The following is a 22,140-nucleotide window of genomic DNA, read 5'->3' as shown; positions in this document are numbered from 1 at the left end:
AAGGCTCACTTTGAAGATGCTAGAACAGTCCACATTTACTTTTCCTCTACAAACCAAACGAGTAATGAATAGAAAATTCTGACTACCCCATAGTAGAATAGTTATTCTATTTACCTAGTCGGCTTGTTGTGTGTCCTATGCGAGATAAATATTCCTCTCGAGGTGCATTCAAGTTACGAGTGCCATAGTGAGGGGAAACATGCATTCTGACAAGCAGTCAATGCACAACAAGTCTTGCAATCGCGGGGAAAACATTCGATTCCTACTTTATTGAATTATGTGTGAACTGCATCTTTTTAAACCTGGGGTTTTTAGAAGTGTTACCGCTCTGCAATTTGCTGTGAGTGGGGGTAACTGTAACACGGATCAATTGTAGGGTAACTTGGGGTAAAACGCCACCATACCTCAATCTGTTTTTTTGAGTGACTTACATTTTTTTGATGAGACATATACATTTTAGTTGATCAAGCGTAGTGGTAACCAGGGAACGTGTTGGGGGGGAATTATGGTATGAAGTTGTTTCTGTGAGAAGTACAGGCAGTGTTAACCCGGGTGGTGGTTTATCCCAAGTTACCCAAACAGGTAGACCTACATTATTTTTTGGGGGGGACATAAAATTCATCAATAGGATGCTAACTAGTTAAAAGATCACATTTGGGATCTAGCTAATAATTAGCCCAAAGGGGTAACTGCAGATAGGCAACCCCATGCTTCAGCCTATTTATTTATAGCCACTGTGCTGCATCAGTTGGGCTACAAGTGATAATGCTTATTGCTAATAGCATACCTGATAATATGGACCATGTCCAATATGTTAAAATAATTGTAACAAATCATTTGAGAAATATGGTGTCAGCATAATTGTATTTTGGAATATAATGTCCTTTTTAAAATGCCACCACAACTGAGCTTCTCAGTCCTTCTAAGTACTTCAGCCCATCTAGTTTGAGCAGTGTAGAGAAGAACAAATATTGTTAAGCATAAAAAAAAAAAATTGGGATATTTATCTTTTGCGCAGTGCTCCCAAAATAGAACTTGGTTGCGTTGAACTTTAGAACCCTGAAACCACCGAACACACAAGATCCCACTGCTAACGCGACACAAACACAGATCCCACTGCTAACGCGACACAAACACAGATCCCACTGCTGACGCGACACAAACACAGATCCCACTGCTGACGCGACACAAACACAGATCCCACTGCTGACGCGACACAAACACAGATCCCACTGCTGACGCGACACAAACACAGATCCCACTGCTGACGCGACACAAACACAGATCCCAATGCTGACGCGACACAAACACAGATCCCACTGCTGACGCGACACAAACACACAGATCCCACTGCTGACGCGACACAAACACAGATCCCACTGCTGACGCGACACAAACACACAGATCCCACTGCTAATTAGTGAGATGTTTGGAAATGAAAAATCCAGAGTGTTCAAATCTTACAATATGTACAGCAAATTATAATTATTCTGGTCCTGATGCTCAGGAGTAATCCAACTTGAATGAAAAACATATCAACTACTTGCAAAAAAACTACATTTTAAGATTGTATTATTTTTTTGTTTGTTGCTAACTCCTTTTTCAATATTTTCCCCTCCATCTTCCCCCTTCCCCCTCCTTCCAGATGGCAGAGCTCTGGTCCACAGTATGCAAGTGAACTTCATCCATGAGCTGGTGCAGTCACGCCTGTTTGCAGACGAGAAACCACTGCAGGATATGTACAGCTGCCTGCGTATCCTTTCACTGTGTGTGTACTGGTTCTGTGCAGACAGTGAGCTCAGGGCCATGTCTGGCTTGAGCTGCTGCAGTGAATGTAATTGTGTCTGTGGGTGTTCACATACAATATTGACCAACAGTGACCATGTGTACAGCAGGCCAAGGGACCAACAGCATTTCAATGACTGCCAAAGCCAACAGTCACACTGCCTTTCGGTTTATCAGTTTGTTTCCATGAACCAAGCAGAAATATTTAAAACATTTCAAATAGTATTTAGTGGGAAATGAGTAATGCTACATGTATTTATAATACTGTTATGCTCAATAGAACGCCAATAATTAGATATGGCCAAGGATTTGTTTCTGTCATTTTTTGTATGAACCTCATCGTGACTTCATAGCAAGTATAACTGCCAGGCGCAGTCTGGTTTCATGGCTGAAGTCTGTCACCACACGCACCTAGCCTGGGTGTGTGTGTATCACGTGTGCCTGCATTTCTTTATCTGTGTGTATTGTGAGTAAGTGTGTATGCCATCTTCCTGGACCATCCCTTCCTTAACCCTGTCCCTTCTAGACTCATTCTGCCTGTCTCTTCAGCTGGAGGTGCTCCACTCCCAGACCCTCATGCTGGTCCGAGAGCGCTGGGGAGACCTGGTGCAGGTGGAGCGCTACATGCCTGCCAAGTGCCTCACACTGGCCGTCTGGAAGTAAGAAACACACACACAACTACTCACTAAGAAGTTACACATTAACAGGCCTGATTGATTGGTTTGTTGAATGCATATACTTTTGTCATTCATCACAGAGAATTTGGTCCATCATTTGACCTCTTTCTTTGTCTCTTTCTCTCTCCCCCTCTCCAGCCAGCAGGTCCTGGGAAGGAAGACGGGCACTGCGTCGGTCCACAAAGTCACCATCAAGATTGACGAATCAGACTGCTCCAAGCCTCTGCAGATCTCCCATGATCCTCCGCTCCCTGCCTGCGACTCTAGACTGATGGAGAGAGCCATGAAGGTGAGCTGACGCCAAGTTCCTCACAGATATGGTGCAGTACAATTTTTGTTGTTGTGATGTTGTTATTTCCGCCCCCTCCTGTAGATTGACCACTTGTCAGTGGAGAAGCTTTTGATTGACAGCGTGCACGCCCGCTCCCATCAGAAGCTGCAAGAGCTGAAAGCCATCTTGAAGAGCAGCAACCCCAGCGACAGCTGTGAGTCTGTCTTCTCTGACTTAGCTAGACACTGACTAATCCAACCACACTGACCCAGAATGAAATGAACAATGTTGCGGAGAGAAACAACCATGTTGTCAGTGTGTGATGTTATTGTCCCTGCCTGTGTTTCAGCGTTCATAGAGACAGCTCTGCCCACCCTGGTCATTCCAATCCTGGAGCCCTGTGGACGCTCCGAGTGCCTGCACATCTTTGTAGACCTGCACTCAGGGATGTTCCAGCCCATGCTGTATGGAATTGGTAAGCAGGGAGGTTCACATACACACTCATGCATACACACATACACCACATCGGTAAGCTGGGACACACACGTACACTGTACTCACTTCCACTGTGTCTTTCTGTCTCCAGATCAGTCCATATTGGACGACATCGAGAAGACCATCAACGACGACATGAAGCGCATCATATCCTGGCTGCAGCAGCTCAAGTAAATCCACTTCCTGTCTCTCTGTGACAACTGCCTGTCATGTGTCACATCACGACTCCTCAGAAGGCCTTCATACCTCCATATCCACACTAGCACACTTTAGTATGCAAAGTGCTTCACCCTAGTACCTTAGTAGTGTATACTTTGTATACTGAACAAAAATATAAATGCAACATGTAAAGTGTTGGTTTCATGAGCTTAAGTAAAAGATCCCAGAAATGTTCCATATGCACAAAAAGTGTGTTTCTCTACAATGTTGTGCAATAATTTGATTACATCCCTGTTAGCGAGCATTTCTCCTTTACCAAGATAATCCATCAACCTGACCGGTGTGGCATATCATGAAGCTGATAAAACGGCATGATCATTACACAGGTGCACCTTGTGCTGGGGACAATAAAAGGTCACTCTAAAATGTGCAGTTTTGTCACACAACACAATGCCACAGATGTCTCAAGTTGAGGGAGCGTGTATTTGGCATGCTGATTGCAGGACTGTCCACCAGAGCTGTTGCCAGAGAATTTAATGTTAAGTTCCCTACCATAAGCTGCCCCCAATGTTGTTTTAGAGTATTTGGCAGTACGTCCAACTGGCCTCACAACTGCAGACCACGTGTAACCTCGCCAGCCCATGACAACGAACACAATTACTTTTTATCAATGGCAATTTCAATGCACAGAGATACCGTGACGAGATCCTGAGGCCCATTGTGGCGCCATTCATCCGCCGCCATCACCTCATTTTTCAGCATGATAATGCACAGCCTTATGCCGCAAGGATCTGTACATAATTCCTGGAATCTGAAACTGTCCCAGTTCATCCATGACCTGCATACACACCAGACATGTCACCCATTGAGCATGTTTGGGATGACAGCGTGTTCCAGTTGCGGCCAATATCCAGCAACTTCACACAGCCATTGGAATGTTGTCACACTCCTCTTCAAAGGCCACAATCAACAGCCTGATCAACTCTATGTATGAGGCAAATGGTGATCACACCAGATACTGACTGGTTTTCTGATCCACACCCCTACCTTTTTATTAAGGTATCTGTGACCAACAGATGCATACCTGTATTCCCAGTCATGTGAATTTGTTAAAATCTATGAAATTGTTGCGTTTATATTTATGCCCATATGGATATGAGAACAGATCTTGTGCCCTTCCATGGAAATGTGCTTCTATGCAGGGGAATCATTTCTGAAATGACTTAGGGTGTCTGTATAAATTCCATAGACCAGCACTCTACTGTGTGTGGTTGAGTCTGTCATTGTGTGATATGCATAGAAATGTAATTACTGGAACAGGGATTGAAGTCAATGTTCTGTGATTTTATTTCTATGATGTGATCTGGCCAGGAAATGGCTTGTTTGTCAGTCAGGGAAATAGTGTTAGTAGAGTGATAATGATGTCTCACTGATGTGTGAATGTAGGACTGTGAAATAGTTGCTCATTGGCAGAGTCGGGTCTCTTTGGAGAATGTCTAATTTCAGTTTACTTATGTTTCTCTCTCTCACCCCTCTCCGTTTCTTTCCTCACCACTCTTCTTCCTTCCAGGTTTTGGTTAGGGGAGCAGAGGTGTAGACAGTCGGTGAAACACCTCCCCACTGTCTGCACAGACATACTACACCTCTCCAACTCCATCTCCCACCCTGCCGGCAGCCTATCAAAACACAGGCTCTTCATCCGGCTAACCCGCCTACCACAGTATTACATTGTAAGTGCCTCCCACCGTATCCCAATTATTTGTCCCCAAAAAACTGTTTGTTTATTGCAAACACAAGAAAATGTAGGAACAATATACAGTACCTTAACCATGCACAACTTTTCCACTCTTCCTCATTACTGTTTTCTCCCACCAATCTCTCTCCCTCCCCCTTCTTTCCCCTTCCCTCCCCCTTTCCTGTCTCTAGGTGGTGGAGATGCTTGACGTGCCTGGCTGTCCCACGGAGCTCCAGTACAAGTACTCCTTCCTTTCTGTGTCTCAGTTGGAGGGTGAGGAGGGACCTCCATGCGCCCAGCTCCTTCAGCACTTCAAACCCAACCTGGAGCAGCTCGTCCTGGACAATTGCGCCAGCCGTGGGGCCCGTCATGGCGCTAAGAGAAAAGTAGGAATGCATTGCAGAACTGCTTGTACGGGTTACAATCAGGGCTGTTGTGTGACCGTATTATCGCCACACCGGTGGTCCCGAGTCATGAAGGCAGTCAAATTCCACGTGACCATTTAGTCACGGTAATTAGGCTTCTCCAAGCTCTGATGCTGCTGATGGTCATTAGTAGCCTACCAAACTTGCTAACTGCCTGGTACTCAGCACTCCATTGTCCCTCTAATCACTCTGACATCAATTTTAAAAAATCAAATCAAACATGTTGGGCAACATTTCAATACGCTATGGCAGTGGTTCCCAAACTTTTTATAATCCCGTACCTCTTCAAATATTCAACCTCCAGCTGCGTACACCAGGGTCAGCGCACTCTCAAATGTTGTTTTTTGCCATCAATGTAAGCCTGCTACACATAGACTATACAATACATTTATTAAACATAAGAATGAGTGAGTTTTTGTCACAACCCAGCTCATGGGAAGTGACAGAGCTCTTATAGCACCAGCCTGACCAGGGCACAAATAATAAAATAATAATCAATAATTTTGCTCTTTATTTAACCATCTTACATATATAACCTTATTTGTTCAGCGAAAAGGGTGAATAACGCACCACAGGTTAATGAGAAGGGTGTGCTTGAAAGGATGCACATAACTCTGCAATGTTGGGTTGTAATTGGAGTGTCTCAGTCTTAAATCATTTTCCACACACAGTCTGTGCCTGTATTTAGTTTTCATGCTAGTGAGGGCCGAGAATCCACTTTCACATAGATACGTGGTTGCAAAGGGCATCAGTGTCTTAACAGCGCGATTTGCCAAGGCAGGATACTCTGAGCGCAGCCCAATCCAGATATCTGCCACTGGCTTCTGATTAAATTACATTTTCACAGAACCACTTTTTGCATTTTCGATGAGGCTCAATTGTTCAGATATCGGTAAGTGGACTGGAGGTAGGGCATGAAAGGGATAATAAATCCAGTTTGTGTCATCCGTTTCGGGAAATTACCTGCGTAAATGCTCACCCAACTCACTTCGCTATATCACATTTGACATTGTCTGTAAGCTTGAGTTCGTTCGCACACAAAAAATCATACAATGATTGAAAGACCTGTGTGTTGTCCTTGTTAATGCAGACAGAGAAGAGCTCCAACTTAATCATAGCCTCAATTTTGTCTCGCACATTGAATATAGTTGCGGAGAGTCCCTGTAATCCTAGATTCAGATCATTCAGGCGAGAAAAAACATCACCCAGATAGGCCAGTCGTGATGCAAGTGGTCAGACAAGTGAAAATTATGGTCAGTAAAGAACTTTAAGCTCGTCTCTCAATTCAAGAAAATGTGTCAATACTTTGCCCCTTGATAACCAGCGCACTTCTGTATGCTGTAAAAGCATTACATGGTCACTGCCCATATCATTGCGTAGTGCAGAAAATACACGAGAGTTCAGGGGCCTTGCTTTAACAAAGTTAACCATTTTCACTGTAGTGTCCAAAATGTCTTTCAAGCTGTCAGGCATTCCCTTGGCAGCAAGAGCCTCTTGGTGGATGCTGTGGTTTACACAAGTTACCACTCCACTATGTCTCCCTGTCATGGCCTTTGCGCCATCAGTACAGATACCAACATGAGCAGCAGCTACGTTTGGCCACATACGGACCATTAGTGGAATTCTCGTGAGAGAGTAACGGTTAATGTGATTGGATGTTAATTATTAGACTAGGCTACTTGTATTTGACATTGTGTTGTTATTTCGCTGAACAGTAGATGGTTTAATTTTATTTTTGGCAGTGAAACGAGGCTACTCAGGCGGGGGGGAAAAACTCACCAAAATGTATTGCCCCTTTGGAAAATATAAACGGACTGTTTGGATTTTAATTTTAAAAAATGTACGCCTGACGGCAGGGGTACGCACATCCCAGTTTGGGAATACCTGGGCTATGCAATTGTGTGAGAGAACAGAGTGATTGCCTCTACTGAAAAGAGGAGGATCAACTTTCTATAGGCTAGGCCTACTCGATTTATTTTTCAACTTTCCTAATATTAAGCACATTGCTTATATTTTCAACAGGAGTATAGCCTACCTGTCTAGCATGAAGATAAACCATGGGGAAAAGTGTCCTCCATTTGATATTTAAGTGCATAGATGACATTATTTTTTCCCGCTGCCCCTGTTTTGATACAGGTGCATGATAATGGTCCATTCTAAATCAAAACAAATTTCACACATTATTTAGTATATGTAAAGACAAGATTAAATCAAGAATAGTCTGATGGGTGACAATATTATTATATCATGACTTATATATCATCACTTCAAATTTTATTTGTCACAGGCGCTGAATACAACAGTGAAATTCTTACTTATGAGCCCCTAACCAACAATGCAGTTTAAAAAAAATATGGATAAGAAATAAAAGTAACAAGTAATTTAAATAGCAGCAGTAAAATAATATCGAGACTATATACAGGTGGGTACCGGTACAGAGTCACTGTGTGGGGGCACCGGTTAGCTGAGGTAATATGTACATGTAGGTAGAGTTATTAAAGTGACTATGCATAGATGATAACAACAGAGAGTAGCAGCGGTGTAAAAGGGGGGGCAATGCAAATAGTCTGGGTAGCCATTTGATTAGGTGTTCAGGAGTCTTATGGCTTGGGGGTAGAAGCTGTTTAGAAGCCTCTTGGACCTAGACTTGGCGCTCTGGTACCGCTTGCTGTGCGGTAGCAGAGACAACAGTCTATGACTAGGGTGGCTGTAGTCTTTGACAATTTTTAGGGCCTTCCTTTGGCACTGCCTGGTATAGTGGTCCTGGATGGCAGGAAGCTTGGCCCCAGTGATGTACTGGGCCGTTCGCATTACCCTCTGTAGTGCCTTGCGGTCGGAGGCCGAGCAGTTGCCATACCAGGCAGTGATGAAAACAGTCAGGATGCTCTCGATGGTGCAGCTGTAGAACCTTTTGAGGATCTGAGGACCCATGCCAAATCTTTTCAGTCTCTTTAGGGGGAATAGGTTTTGTCGTGCACTCATCACAGCTGTCTTGGTGTGGTTGGACCATGTTGGTGAATTGGACACCAAGGATCTTGAAGCTCTCAACCTGCTCCACTGCAGCCCCATCGATGAGAATGGGGGTGTACTCGGTCCTCTTTTTCATGTAGTCCACAATCATCTCCTTTGTTTTGATCACGTTGAGGGAGAGGTTGTTGTCCTGGCACCACACGGCCAGGTCTATGCTGTCTCGTCATTGTTGGTGATCAGGCCTACCACTGTTGTGTCATCGGCAAACTTAATGATGGTGTTGGAGTCATGCCTGGCTGTGCAGTCATGAGTGAACAGGGAGTACAGGAGGGGACTGAGCACGCACCCTTAAGGGGCCCCTGTGTTGAGGATCAGTGTGGCGGAGGTGTTGTTACCTACCCTAACCACCTGGGGGTGGACTGTCAGGAAGTCCAGGATCCAGTTGCAGAGGGAGGTGTTTAGTCCCAGGGTCCTTAGCTTATTGATGAGCTTTGAGGGCACCATGGTGTTGAACGCTGAGCTGTAGTCAATGAATAGCATTCTCACATAGGTGTTCCTTTTGTCCAGGTGGGAAAGGGCAGTGTGGAGTGCAATAGAGATTGCATCATCTGTGGATCTGTTGGGGTGGTATGCAATTTAGAGTGGGTCTAGGGTTTCTGGCAGAGTGTGATCACACAGTCTTCCAGAACAGCTGCTGCTCTCATGCATGTTTCAGTTTTATTTCCCCCGAAGCGAGCATAGAAGTAGTATAGCTCGTTTGGTAGGCTCGTGTCACTGGGCAGCTCTCTGCTGTGCTTCCCTTTAGTCTGTAATGGTTTGCAAGCCCTGCCACATCCGACGAAAGTCAGAGCCGGTGTAGTACGATTCGATCTTGGCTTCTGGTTGGGGTATGTACGTACGGTCACTGTGGGGACGACGCCATCGATGCACATATTGATGAAGCCAATGACGGATGTGGTGTACTCCTCACTGCCATCGGATACATTTTTTTGTTTATTTTTTATTTGTTCCTCTGGATGCACATTTAACATGCTGATAGAAATTAGGTAAAACGGATTTAAGTTTCCCTGCATTAAAGTCACAGGCCACTAGGAACTCCGGCTCTGGATGAGCGTTTTCCTATTTGCTTACGGCGGAATACAGCTCATTCAATGCTGTCTTAGTGCCAGCCTCTGACTGGTGGTATGTGAACAGCTACTAAAAATACAGATAAACTCTCTAGGTAGGTAGTGTGGTCTACAGTTTATCATGAGATACTCTACCTCAGGCGAGCAATAGCTCGAGACTTCCTTAGATATCGTGCACCAGCTCTTATTTACAATAATACATTGTCCGCCGCCCTTTGTCTTTCCAGGCGCCGCTGTTCTATCCTGCCTGTACAGCGTATTATAAGCCAGCTGTATGTTGATAGTGTCGTTTTTCAGGCACGTTTCCGTGAAGCATAAGATATTACAGTTTTGAATGTCCTGTTGGCAGTTTAATCTTCCGCATAGGTCATCTATTTTATTGTCCAAAGATTGCATATTTGCTAGCAGAATGGAAGGAAGTGAGGGTTTATTCGATCGCCTAAGAGTTCTCAGATGGCAGCCTGCCCTCCAGCCCCAATGTCCTTTTTTTTTTTGCTGACTTTTTCGAATCATAGTCGTACACCTCATGTGGTCTGGCCTATATGTTTATAAAGGTTTGTATCACAACTAAAGTGGCCAAATAACTTCTCAAATAACTTCTTATTTAATGTGTAAGCACATTAATCCGCTTTACAAGGGGCGTAGAGCCTAATTTGCATACATAAGCAGCGTATGAGTTTCAAGTTTGGGGAAGATCATTTTCACCATAAAAATGCACCTTTATAATAAAAGCATTGCATGCATTATCGCATTTGTGGTCACTTTTGATCATGTTTTTTTCCCACTAATGGAACATTCGCTCTTATAGCCTACTACCATGTGGGCATTGCTGTGCTTATAATGTGAAGAAATAAACTATTAGGCTATCAACATTTTAAGCAACATTTTCTGATCTGTTGCGTCAGCCTCATTGCGTAAACTTTTTTTTGGTGCTAATGGTTGTTTTAATTTGGGATCTATCGCAAACCACAACTGTCCCAGACGGTTTGGGATATTTAGTTCTCGCACAGAATAGAATAGGTTGGCTTTTGTACTATGGGGGATTGTAGATTGACATAGGATAGTGGTTTTGCTGTTCGTTAGGCTTACTCATCTTGTTGGCTGACGAAAAGTAAATGTGGACAGTTCTTCTAATATCTTCCATATGCGCCTCTAAATTGGGTAAGAACGCGTGCAGTTGCGTCCCCGAAGTGTCTGTCTTCACTTGTAGCCTGTGAGAAAGACCAGATCACGTGATGTAGAACCATGTGAGTGAGATGAGAGGTGCTTCAGGGCGGGCAGCATTTAGGGAGAAGGGCTGGAAAAGGCATGGATTATTTTATAGTATGAAGAATACAATTGAACAAAGATTAATAAAATAGAAAGGATATTTTCTCCAAAAGATTTGAGGGAGTGCGCACATGCGGCTATTCTGTGTTGAGAGTTTAACAAAGAAATCGGTACTCCTATATGCTTACTTTAGAGTTTATGTAACTTTAGTTTTTCTACAAACGTTGGGCTATACGTTCAGATTTTTAATACATATTAAGGCTGCACGATGCAACTAATGATGATTTGAAAAAAGTCGCTTGAAGGGCATGAGCTCTGCTTAGTTTTTTTGCACAGGCTGTACACACTTCGTCAGTCTCTCATTCACAATTTGAGAAGCCCTTGATAATGCCTCGAATTTCCTGGCGGCATCCCGTGTGGCCATAACGCACCCTAATATTATATAAAATAATGCCATGGAATTCTAAGCAGATCTTGTCTGCTAAATGAACTGGTGTTGCCCACAGCGATATGACATTGCCAGATCAGGGCCTTAACATACTGTAAGGACAAATCAGAGTATGCTTTTCTGTTCTTCTGAAATCGACTACATTTTCTTCATATCATGTTCCTTTAGACCTGTCTAAAATAAATCATGGCTATATTACATGGATTTATTAGATGTTTTAAAATTTAGGTGTTCCAAAGGTCTGCATCAGTGGCTTGTGTGGAAGCCAGGATATGCTAAATGTGTTTGTTAATTAATGGTCAATTACCGTAAGACCGACAGTTATTTGCTTGACAATCACCGGCTGACAGAATTTTGTGACCGCCACAGTCCTAGTTGTAATGAAGTCAAATATTGATGATCTGAAACCATGTCCTAAAATGAGTAATTGAAGGAAGAATACTTACAATATACATATAAACCCTGATATTTTTCTGAATAATGAAATAAAGTGTTATAAATTAAATGTATTATTTATTATCATTAGATGGTCGGTTATCTCACTGTATATCTCCTCTCTCTTCTCTGTCATCCAGTTGTCAGGAGACCAGGGGGCTCTGGAGCCCAAGAAGCCAAAGCGCTCAGGGGAGATGTCTGCCTTCAACAAGGAGCTGGCTCACCTAGTGGCCATGTGTGACACCAACATGCCCTTCATAGGCCTCAGAGTGGAGGTATGGATGGAGGGAGTACCCACTTTTATTCTCTTTATCTTAAAACTCATCCACACTCTTTACTTTTCCACCACTTCCCATTCTACTATTCATATCTCTCTTCATCATTCCTCTTCCTATCCATCCCTCTTTTCCTCATTTCCTCTCATCATCTGTCTCTCCTCTCTGTCCAGCTGTCACACATGGAGATTCCTCACCTCTCCTCTTTTTCGTTGTCTCCTCATCCCTCGCTTTCTTCCCTCCATTCCTCCTCCATCTAACATGTCTCTCTCCTTTCTCTAGTTATCTCAGATGGAGATTCCTCACCAGGGTGTGCAGGTGGAGGGAGACGGCTGCAGTCACGCCATCCGCATCCTCAAGTAAGGCTCCACATCATGCAGTTTATGTTAGTGGCACTGTCTAATAATATGGAAGTCAATGGGAATGTTAAAGGGGCAGTCCAGTCAAACGTGATTTACTTGTTTTTTTTGTGTGGATGTTTTCACACTGAGATCGAAATAACACTGAAATTGTGAAAATGATGTGCAAGAGCTTTTAAAAAATTATAACGCCTGGAATTTCAGTCTGTTCAGGTGGGATGGAGTTTTTGGCCCACAGCATGACATCACAATCTGATCTGATTATTACCAATGACCAGTCATCTTTTATTTGCTTATGTATCCTCCTACTTTGAAGGGGTTAGCAGGATTTGCTTTAGAGTCTAGACCACACATGTCAAACTCATTCCACAGAGGGCCGAGTGTCTGCGGGTTTTCACTCCTCCCTTGTACTTCATTGATGAACTAAGGTCACTAATTAGTAAGGAACTCCCCTCACCTGGTTGTCTAGAGCTTAATTGAAAGGAAAAAAACAAAACCCTTAGACACCCCTGGTCTCGACGGCCCTATCCACCAAGTAGGGCTGTGTTTGTAATATATTAACATTTTATCAACATGCCCACCCGAACCGACTGAGCATTTCAATGGCAAAAGGAAGCTCAGGGGGAAAAATTATTTAAAAAATATATATTTGGAGTGATAATAAAATAAAATAAAATGATAAAGACTTAATGCTAAAGTCAGACTGTCTATGGTTGCGATTTCGGTTCTGCTGATTTGAACTGAAACGTTCTCGCAGCGCACTTAGACGCATACCTACAAAAAATATATATATACAGTGGGGAGAACAAGTATTTGATACACTGCCGATTTTGCAGTTTTCCTACTTACAAAGTATGTAGATGTCTGTAATTTATCATAGGTACACTTCAACTGTGAGAGACGGAATCTAAAACAAAAATCCAGAAAATCACAATGTATGATTTTTAAGTAATTAATTTGCATTTTATTGCATGACTTAAGTATTTGATACATCAGAGAAGCAGAACTTAATATTTGGTACAGAAACCTTTGTTTGCAATTACAGAGATCATATGTTTCCTGTAGTTCTTGACCAGGTTTGCACACACTGCAGCAGGGATTTTGGCCCACTCTCCCATACAGACCTTCTCCAGATCCTTCAGGTTTCGGGGCTGTTGCTGGGCAATACGGACTTTCAGCTCCCTCCAAAGATTTTCTATTGGGTTCAGGTCTGGAGACTGGCTAGGCCACTCCAGGACCTTGAGATGCTTCTTACGAAGCCACTCCTTAGTTGCCCTGGCTGTGTGTTTCGGGTCATTGTCATGCTGGAAGACCCAGCCACGACCCATCTTCAATGCTCTTACTGAGGGAAGGAGGTTGTTGGCCAAGATCTCGCGATACATGGCCCCATCCATCCTCCCCTCAATACGGTGCAGTCGTCCTGTCCCCTTTGCAGAAAAGCATCCCCAAAGAATGATGTTTCCACCTCCATGCTTCACGGTTGGGATGGTGTTCTTGGGGTTGTACTCATCCTCCTTCTTCCTCCAAACACGGCGAGTGGAGTTTAGACCAAAAAGCTCTATTTTTGTCTCATCAGACCACATGACCTTCTCCCATTCCTCCTCTGGATCATCCAGATGGTCATTGACAAACTTCAGACGGGCCTGGACATGCGCTGGCTTGAGCAGGGGGACCTTGCGTGCGCTGCAGGATTTTAATCCATGACGGCGTAGTGTGTTACTAATGGTTTTCTTTGAGACTGTGGTCCCAGCTCTCTTCAGGTCATTGACCAGGTCCTGCCGTGTAGTTCTGGGCTGATCCCTCACCTTCCTCATGATCATTGATGCCCCACGAGGTGAGATCTTGCATGGAGCCCCAGACCGAGGGTGATTGACCGTCATCTTGAACTTCTTCCATTTTCTAATAATTGCGCCAACAGTTGTTGCCTTCTCACCAAGCTGCTTGCCTATTGTCCTGTAGCCCATCCTAGCCTTGTGCAGGTCTACAATTTTATCCCTGATGTCCTTACACAGCTCTCTGGTCTTGGCCATTGTGGAGAGGTTGGAGTCTGTTTGATTGAGTGTGTGGACAGGTGTCTTTTATACAGGTAAAGAGTTCAAACAGGTGCAGTTAATACAGGTAATGAGTGGAGAACAGGAGGGCTTCTTAAAGAAAAACTAACAGGTCTGTGAGAGCCGGAATTCTTACTGGTTGGTAGGTGATCAAATACTTATGTCATGCAATAAAATGCAAATTAATTACTTAAAAATCATACAATGTGATTTTCTGGATTTTTTTTGTAGATTCAGTCTCTCACAGTTGAAGTGTACCTATGATAAAAATTACAGACCTCTACATGCTTTGTAAGTAGGAAAACCTGCAAAATCGGCAGTGTATCAAATACTTGTTCTCACCACTGTATATATATATAATTGATTTATTTTAAATGTAAGTTTATTCCCATCATTTCAGTGATAGATATGTACCTAACCCCTTGTGGTCCTGTTCCTCTCCCTAGGATCCCTCCCAGTAAGGGCGTAGGGGAGGAGACGAGGCAGGCACTGGAGCGCTCTCTGCTGGACTGCACCTTCCGTCTGCAGGGCCGGAACAACCGTACCTGGGTCGCGGAGCTGGTTCTGGCCAACTGCCCGCTCAACAGCACACACAGCAAGGAGCAAGGTACACACATGAGCACATACAACAACACACACATAAATGCACATGTTGTCACACACACACACACACACACACACACACACACACACACACACACACACACACACACACACACACACACACACATACTACCCAAACTGAGTCTAATGTGCCCTTATCTCTCCCTTTTCTCTGTGTGTGTGTCCAGCCTCTACGCGCCACGTGTACCTAACCTATGAGAACCCTCTGTCTGAGCCTGTGGGAGGGAGGAAGGTGGTGGAGATGTTCCTCAACGACTGGAGCGCCATCAGCCAGCTTTACCAGTGTGTCCTGGTGTTCTCACGATCACTACCAGAGATGCCGTCCTACCTGAGTCTGTTCAGTGAGATCCGGCTATATAACTACCGCAAACTGGTCCTGTGCTACGGCAGCACCAAGGGTAGCTCGGTGAGTAAAGTCTGAAATCTAACCTGCGTCTATTTCCTCTCTAAACATTCCTTTCCACCTAGGGAGTGTTTGATCCCTTGCAGGGGTTGACATTAACGGTTGCCCGATTGCCGGGGGCAGGTAAACTGAACAGTCGGACAGGTGGAATCTGCTTTGTGGCTTCCTGAACAGGCAGGTGACATTCTGTCCCAAAGACAACCTTTAAGTCACGTTGACGATAGTGTTTTAATTTGTTCATGTGCAAAAGTGACTCGCAACAAAAAAGAAACTTAGCCAAGTGATCACAGTTATTCTCCCTACATTCTCTTTTCCCTCCGTTACGTGTTGCTTTGACTCAATTTCGCAAAAATTATTTGACACCTTTCTGTTCATGAAGGAAGGCACAATTTTAAATGCCTGAGCAAGTCTGACCACATATCAGAAACCACTATGATGAACCATCATATGCGTTTAATGGATCGAGGTAAAATAGCAGGAATAGGCTTTTGTAGGCTATAGTCAAAGCTATGTCTTCCAATGGTGCGACTGCTGTTGGTATACAAAGATAATTCAACTTGAATAAACGCTTGAAGATAAGGACGACAACAATGGTACTGATATCACTTCTTATTGAATCACACTGCTGCTGCTCTCATTTATTTGAATCTTACGCATTGTCTTTGTTGTAGGTGGCTGTTTACAAATGTATATGTATTTTAACCCCATAATGGTTGAATTGAAGAAGTTTAAGCTGCCTATCAATCATTGTTTTTGTGTTCAGGGCTGTGTTCATTAGAACCAAGCGGACGCAAACAGAGTGTTTCGGTCTGTATATGAAACGTTTTGCAACAGAATTGGAGTAATGAATACGCCCTCCCTAATGGACTGCCAACTACATATATTAAGCAAATTTTACACCTCTTTCAGTAGCGCGATTTGCGGGCCAAATTGTGCTTGCAGTCCTTCATTGAGAAAATTATCTCGCAACTCAAGTAGTCCTAAGTGTTTTTCAGTTTAGACAGAGAAGATAGGCCTAAACATTTGATTTAGTTGTCCATAGTGTAGCCATTGTGTTTACAGTTTCATTAATTTGCCATGAGAAAAAGGCTTGTGGAAAATGCTACTCCCTTGCCGCCTCATAATTAAAAGGGAGAGTTCGTGAAAAATAAAATGTCCTCTTTGTTATCCCCAGACATGGCTAGTTCCCAAAAAGTACCTTTCATGCCCCTATGTTATTGTTTTGTGATTATTACTTTCTTTCATATGTATAACTAGCGATGTGACAAATGTAATAAAAAAATCTTAGGCTGACAAAAAAAGTAACTACTGTCGACCTGTGGTATTTTGGATCCAGTAATTGCGGAATAACTGCAAAATTACTGCAGTAAAAAAAAGTTGGGACGCAGTATCTGCAGTGCGCTCTGACTGCAATCTCATTTAAATAACAAAAAATTCATAGTTTAAACAATACAATTTTTATTTTTTACATATAATTCAGATATGGTCCTTCATATGACTGCTAAGGAGCGATGCAGTTCAATCTACCACAGAGGTACTTGACATTTTACCATTTGTCTGTCTAACAGACCGTTCGATTTTTTGGGGCGACTGACCATGACCTTTGCGCAAGTAAAACATGACATGTACTTGCCTGATTTGCAAGTGCCTTTGAGAGCTTAGTGTCAATCCCTGCCTTGTATGTTTCCTTACTGTTTGTAAAAAGTACTATATAAATACATGTGATTGATTGAGACTCTCTCTGCCGCCTCTCGTTCCCCTGTAGGTGACCATCCAGTGGAACAGTAGCACCCAGAGGTTTCATCTCTCTCTAGGGACAGTAGGACCCAACTCGGGCTGTAGTAACTGTCACAACATTATACTGCATCAACTGCAGGAGATGTTCAACAAGACCCCTACTGTAGTCCAGCTACTACAGGTACTGCACGCGTACACACATACCTGGGCTTGAACCTAACTATACAGGGGCAGAACACGCACATACTCTTACATACACTGGAACCCTCCACCAAAGTGGCACAAATTCGATTACATTTATTTTGTATTCATTGTCTAACTTCCCTCCCCTCCCAAGGTGTTGTCGGACACCCAGGCCCCTCTGAATGCCATCAACAAGCTACCCACAGTGCCCATGCTGGGGCTAACGCAGCGCACCAACACAGCCTACCAGTGTTTCTCCATCCTGCCCCAGTCACCCACACACATCCGCTTGGCCTTCCGCAACATGTACTGCATCGACATCTACTGCCGCAGCCGCGGGGTGGTGGCCATACGAGACGGGGCCTACAGCCTCTTCGACAACACCAAGATCGTGGAGGGCTTTTACCCCGCCCCGGGACTCAAGGTACAAGGGAGGAGAGGGCTTGGATGGGTTTGTGTGATTGTATGAGGAATTTGAATTCTGTTGTCTAGTGCCCCTCAAGGATTCTCTCTCTCTCTCTACCAGACGTTCCTCAACATGTTTGTTGACAGTAACCAGGATGCTCGGCGACGCTCCGTCAACGAAGACGACAACCCGCCCTCGCCTGTGGGGGGTGACATAATGGACACCCTCATGAGCCAATGTCAGGCCCAGCAGCAGCAGCAGACAATGAGAGGGGGTCCTGGGGGGGTGTACCCTCCCCTCACCTCCCCGCCCACCCCTTACCATCCCAACGTGGCACCCTCGCCATCCATGATGCCCACACAGTCCCCAGGTGAGAGGGATGTGTGTCCTGTGTGTTCCCTCTTTGTGCCACGTGTGCTTGGCAGCCCACTATGGAGCAGAGGAAAGAGACCAAATGCTATCTGGTCCTCTCCTCACCCATCATCCACCCACTAAGTGATATCACTCTCTTTGTGTGTGTTCACCCTGCCACTGCTGTCATGCACATGCTGAATGGCAAACTGTGTGTGTGCGAAAGTTGTGTCCAGAAAGGAGAAAGCATGCACCCAGTCCTGCTCACCCATCTCAGCCCTAGAGCCGCTGCCCAGCTTCAGCCTGTGTGTGTGTGTGTGCGTGAATGGATGTATGTGACAGGGTTTCTGTTAGGAAAATGTGGCGCCAGACAACGTGACCAGGGAAGATTTTAATTTACCGGCCATAAAACATTTTCTTCTGGCTGCATTGGCCGTTAGGGCGGTCACCCACGGTGCTCAGAATGAGAGAAATCACATTTAGATTTAGGTAATTAATTTTAAAACAAACTAAATGTAATCTACGTAATCCCCAATAACTAGTAATGCTGCATAATCCAGGAAAGGTTCAAATCTCACCTTTCTGGTAATTTTTTTAAAATAAATTGCTGAGGTGTAATCACATTTGAGGAGACAACCTCAAGTACACAGTACGAATATTATGACAATATTAAATATTTTATGATGTTTATCTTATAAAAAAAACTATGAATAATGCTTGAAATTACTTATACTTTCTAAATATAGTATAATCAAATTGTAAAATTACTAGCTATAAGAATTCACTTTCCTTATAACTGCAAAATATGCATTTGTATGATTAGTGTGCGTATTTGCTTACGGTCTCGCTTGAGTCAAACCTCTGCCCCCATCGCTGTGAACGTCTCACAGAGCTCTAGCTTGGCTTTTTCAACTCGTTAGGAACTCGCCTTTCATCTCAATAATCGTATCCGTCAATTAGTGTTTTTTTTTTTTATGGATTATTTTATATTAATTGCTATAAATTGATGTCTGAATGTATTATAGAGATGAAACCACTCTCTCCTGCTGTGCTACGATGTAATGATTGCAGGCATGTGCTTTGTAAGGTGGCTGTTAACTCGAAATGACACAACGACAAGGTTACAGTTTAACAAAGTTTACTATACTGTATGAACACACTACAAGGTAGCCATTCCACTCAAGGCTAGGTCCATCAACAACCAAACTTCCCGCACAGGCGCACTCTTGACAGAGTGATAGCCCCGTAATAGCAGAAATATAGGGATACATAAAACATGAATTTAACAGCTGTAACGTAGGGTTCAGCCAGGAGTTGATGGATAGTCGGAAGAGCGAAAGAAATGGTAGGAGGGACATCCCAGTGGTTTCAGATTTAACATTCTATGTTACACAAATATACTACTGTTCCGTGGGAACCAGGGCTATCACTCAATGCAAGCCATTTCGATCTATGGTGTTCACAGATCAATTTATAAGCGAAAATGTCGGTCGGTATCGGTACCACGCCGGTCCCCTAAACAGGGGACTTTACATCTAAGAGTAAATTATTAACAGAACATGTAATGAAGCAGCCAATTAAACTTAATTTTCAAACATTTGCCAAAATGTAATTCGCGGGAACACCATTCTAAACAGTGCCCCTGGGAAAACAACATTCTAAACAGTGCCCCTGGGAAAACAACATTCTAAACAGTGCCCCTGGGAAAACAACATTCTAAACAGTGCCCCTGGGAAAACAACATTCTAAACAGTGCCCCTGGGAAAACAACATTCTAAACAGTGCCCCCTGGGAAAACAACATTCTAAACAGTGCCCCTGGGAAAACAACATTCTAAACAGTGCCCCCTGGGAAAACAACATTCTAAACAGTGCCCCCTGGGAAAACAACATTCTAAACAGTGCCCCTGGGAAAACACCATTCTAAACAGTGCCCCTGGGAAAACAACATTCTAAACAGTGCCCCTGGGAAAACAACATTCTAAACAGTGCCCCCTGGGAAAACACCATTCTAAACAGTGCCCCCTGGGAAAACACCATTCTAAACAGTGCACTTGATAGCGGTTCCATATGTGACTGAGATGAAAATCTTTTTTAGAAACTTAGAAAGAGGGGGCATCTAAAGATGCAACAACTAGGATGGGTTGCTAATATGACTAGGATTTACCAAAATACATTTACCAAAATTATATAATTACTCCTGTCTATACAGAAATAAATAAAATAATTCAAAATACTTCACCAGAAAGCATGACTTAGCCACAGAGGAATCAAGGATCATTAGCTCGTAGGCCTATGCCTATTTGGGAAGCCCGCAATTTGGGCAGCGCACATAGCAGTAGGCCTAGTTGATTATTAACTTGCGTCTGTCAGTGAAATGCATCTAAAATATGTATCGAGTAAATTATTGAGTATAATTTAAAATGTTGAGACAAGAAGGGGAGGGGTGTGTGGCCAAGATATAGCCTAGTCTCTCTCTCTCTCCCACTCAGCTGTCTCCCGACAATTCTTGAGCATTCATTGTGTGAATTGTTTGCCCTTTGATTACATACAGTCCATTTGGAAAGTATTTAGACCCCTTTCCTTTTTCCACATTTTGTTACATTAGTCTTGTTCAAAAATGTATTAAATACAATTTCCTCATCAATCTACACAATTCCCCATAATGACAAAGTGAACATTTTTGCAAATAAATGAATAAATAAATAAAAAACAAGATACCTTTATTTATATAAATATTCCGACCCTTTACTATGAGACTGGAAATTGAGCTCAGGTGTATCCTGTTTCCATTGATCTTCCTTCAGATGTTTGTATAACTTGATTGGAGTCCACCTGTGGTAAATTCAATTGATTGGACATGATTTGGATAGGCACACACATGTCCCACAGTTGACAGTGCATGTCAGAGAAAAACCAAGCCATGAGGTCGAAGGAATTGTCCGTAGAGCTCCGAGACAGGATTGTGTCGAGTCACAGATCTGGGGAAGTGTACCCAAAAATGTCTGCAGCATTGAAGGTCCCCAAGAACGCTGTGGCCTCCATCATTCTTAAATGGAATAAGTTTGGAACCACCAAGACTCGTCCTAGAGCTGGCCCGCCCGGCCAAACTGAGCAAACGGGGGAGAAGAGCCTTAATCAGGGAGGTGACTAAGGGAGGACCTCCGACTGAGGCAACGGTTCCCCTACCTATAGCACAACGACCCTAAACACACAGCCAAGACAATGGTCACTCTGACAGCTCCAGAGTACCTTTGTGGAGATGGGAGACCCTTCCAGAAGGACAACCATCTCTTCAGCACTCCACCAATCATGCCTTTATGGTAGGAGGAAGCCATTCCTCAGTAGAAGGCACATGACATCCCGCTTGGAGTTTCCACAAGGCACCTAAACAACGCGAAACAAGATTGAACTCTTTGGCCTGAATGCCAAGCATCACGTCTGGCGGAAACCTGGCACCATTCCTACGGTGAAGCATAGTGGTGGCAGCATCATGCATTGGGGATGTTTTTTAGCCGCAGGGTCTGGGAGACTAGTCAGGAAAGATGAACGGAACAAAATACAGAGAGATCCTTGATGAAAACCTGCTCCAGAGTGCTCAGGACCTCCGACTGAGGCAACTGTTCCCCTACCTACAGCACAACGACCCTAAACACACAACCAAGACAATGCAGGAGTGGCTTCAGGACAAGTCTCAGAATGTCCTTGAGTGGCCCGGCCAGAGTCCGGACATGATCCCGATCTAACATCTCTGGAGAGACCAGAAAATAGCTTTGCAGCGACGCTCCCCATCCAACCTGACAAAGCTTGAGAGGATCTGCAGTGAAGAATGGGAGAAACTCCCCAAATACAGGTGTGCAAAGCTTGTATCATCAAGTGTCGAGGTTGTAATCGCTGCCAAAGGTGCTTCAACAAAGTACTGAGTAAAGCTCTGAATACTTATGTAAATGTGATAT

General features: G+C 43.8%; 1 protein-coding gene across 2 annotated transcripts in view; it reads left to right on the top strand.

Moving 5' to 3' along the window:
- Nucleotides 1–22,140, top strand: part of med14 (mediator complex subunit 14) — a 51,130-nt gene that overhangs the window by 6,524 nt on the left and 22,466 nt on the right. For both annotated transcript variants that reach the window (XM_039014822.1, XM_039014821.1), the window contains exons 7-21: nt 1,646–1,753; nt 2,312–2,444; nt 2,601–2,751; nt 2,836–2,947; nt 3,083–3,208; nt 3,320–3,398; nt 4,958–5,117; nt 5,314–5,508; nt 11,937–12,071; nt 12,354–12,430; nt 14,928–15,088; nt 15,273–15,511; nt 17,274–17,426; nt 17,583–17,852; nt 17,955–18,204. In XM_039014822.1, coding sequence (XP_038870750.1) covers nt 1,646–1,753; nt 2,312–2,444; nt 2,601–2,751; nt 2,836–2,947; nt 3,083–3,208; nt 3,320–3,398; nt 4,958–5,117; nt 5,314–5,508; nt 11,937–12,071; nt 12,354–12,430; nt 14,928–15,088; nt 15,273–15,511; nt 17,274–17,426; nt 17,583–17,852; nt 17,955–18,204 — 2,349 coding nt within the window. The remainder of the gene's footprint in view (nt 1–1,645; nt 1,754–2,311; nt 2,445–2,600; nt 2,752–2,835; nt 2,948–3,082; nt 3,209–3,319; nt 3,399–4,957; nt 5,118–5,313; nt 5,509–11,936; nt 12,072–12,353; nt 12,431–14,927; nt 15,089–15,272; nt 15,512–17,273; nt 17,427–17,582; nt 17,853–17,954; nt 18,205–22,140) is intronic.

This window comes from Salvelinus namaycush, chromosome 19 (genome assembly GCF_016432855.1).
Source record: "Salvelinus namaycush isolate Seneca chromosome 19, SaNama_1.0, whole genome shotgun sequence".
In the NCBI taxonomy this organism is placed as follows: Eukaryota; Metazoa; Chordata; class Actinopteri; order Salmoniformes; family Salmonidae; genus Salvelinus; species Salvelinus namaycush.
The sequence above is the reverse complement of the archived record's forward strand: the minus strand, read 5'-3'. Positions and strand labels throughout refer to the sequence as shown.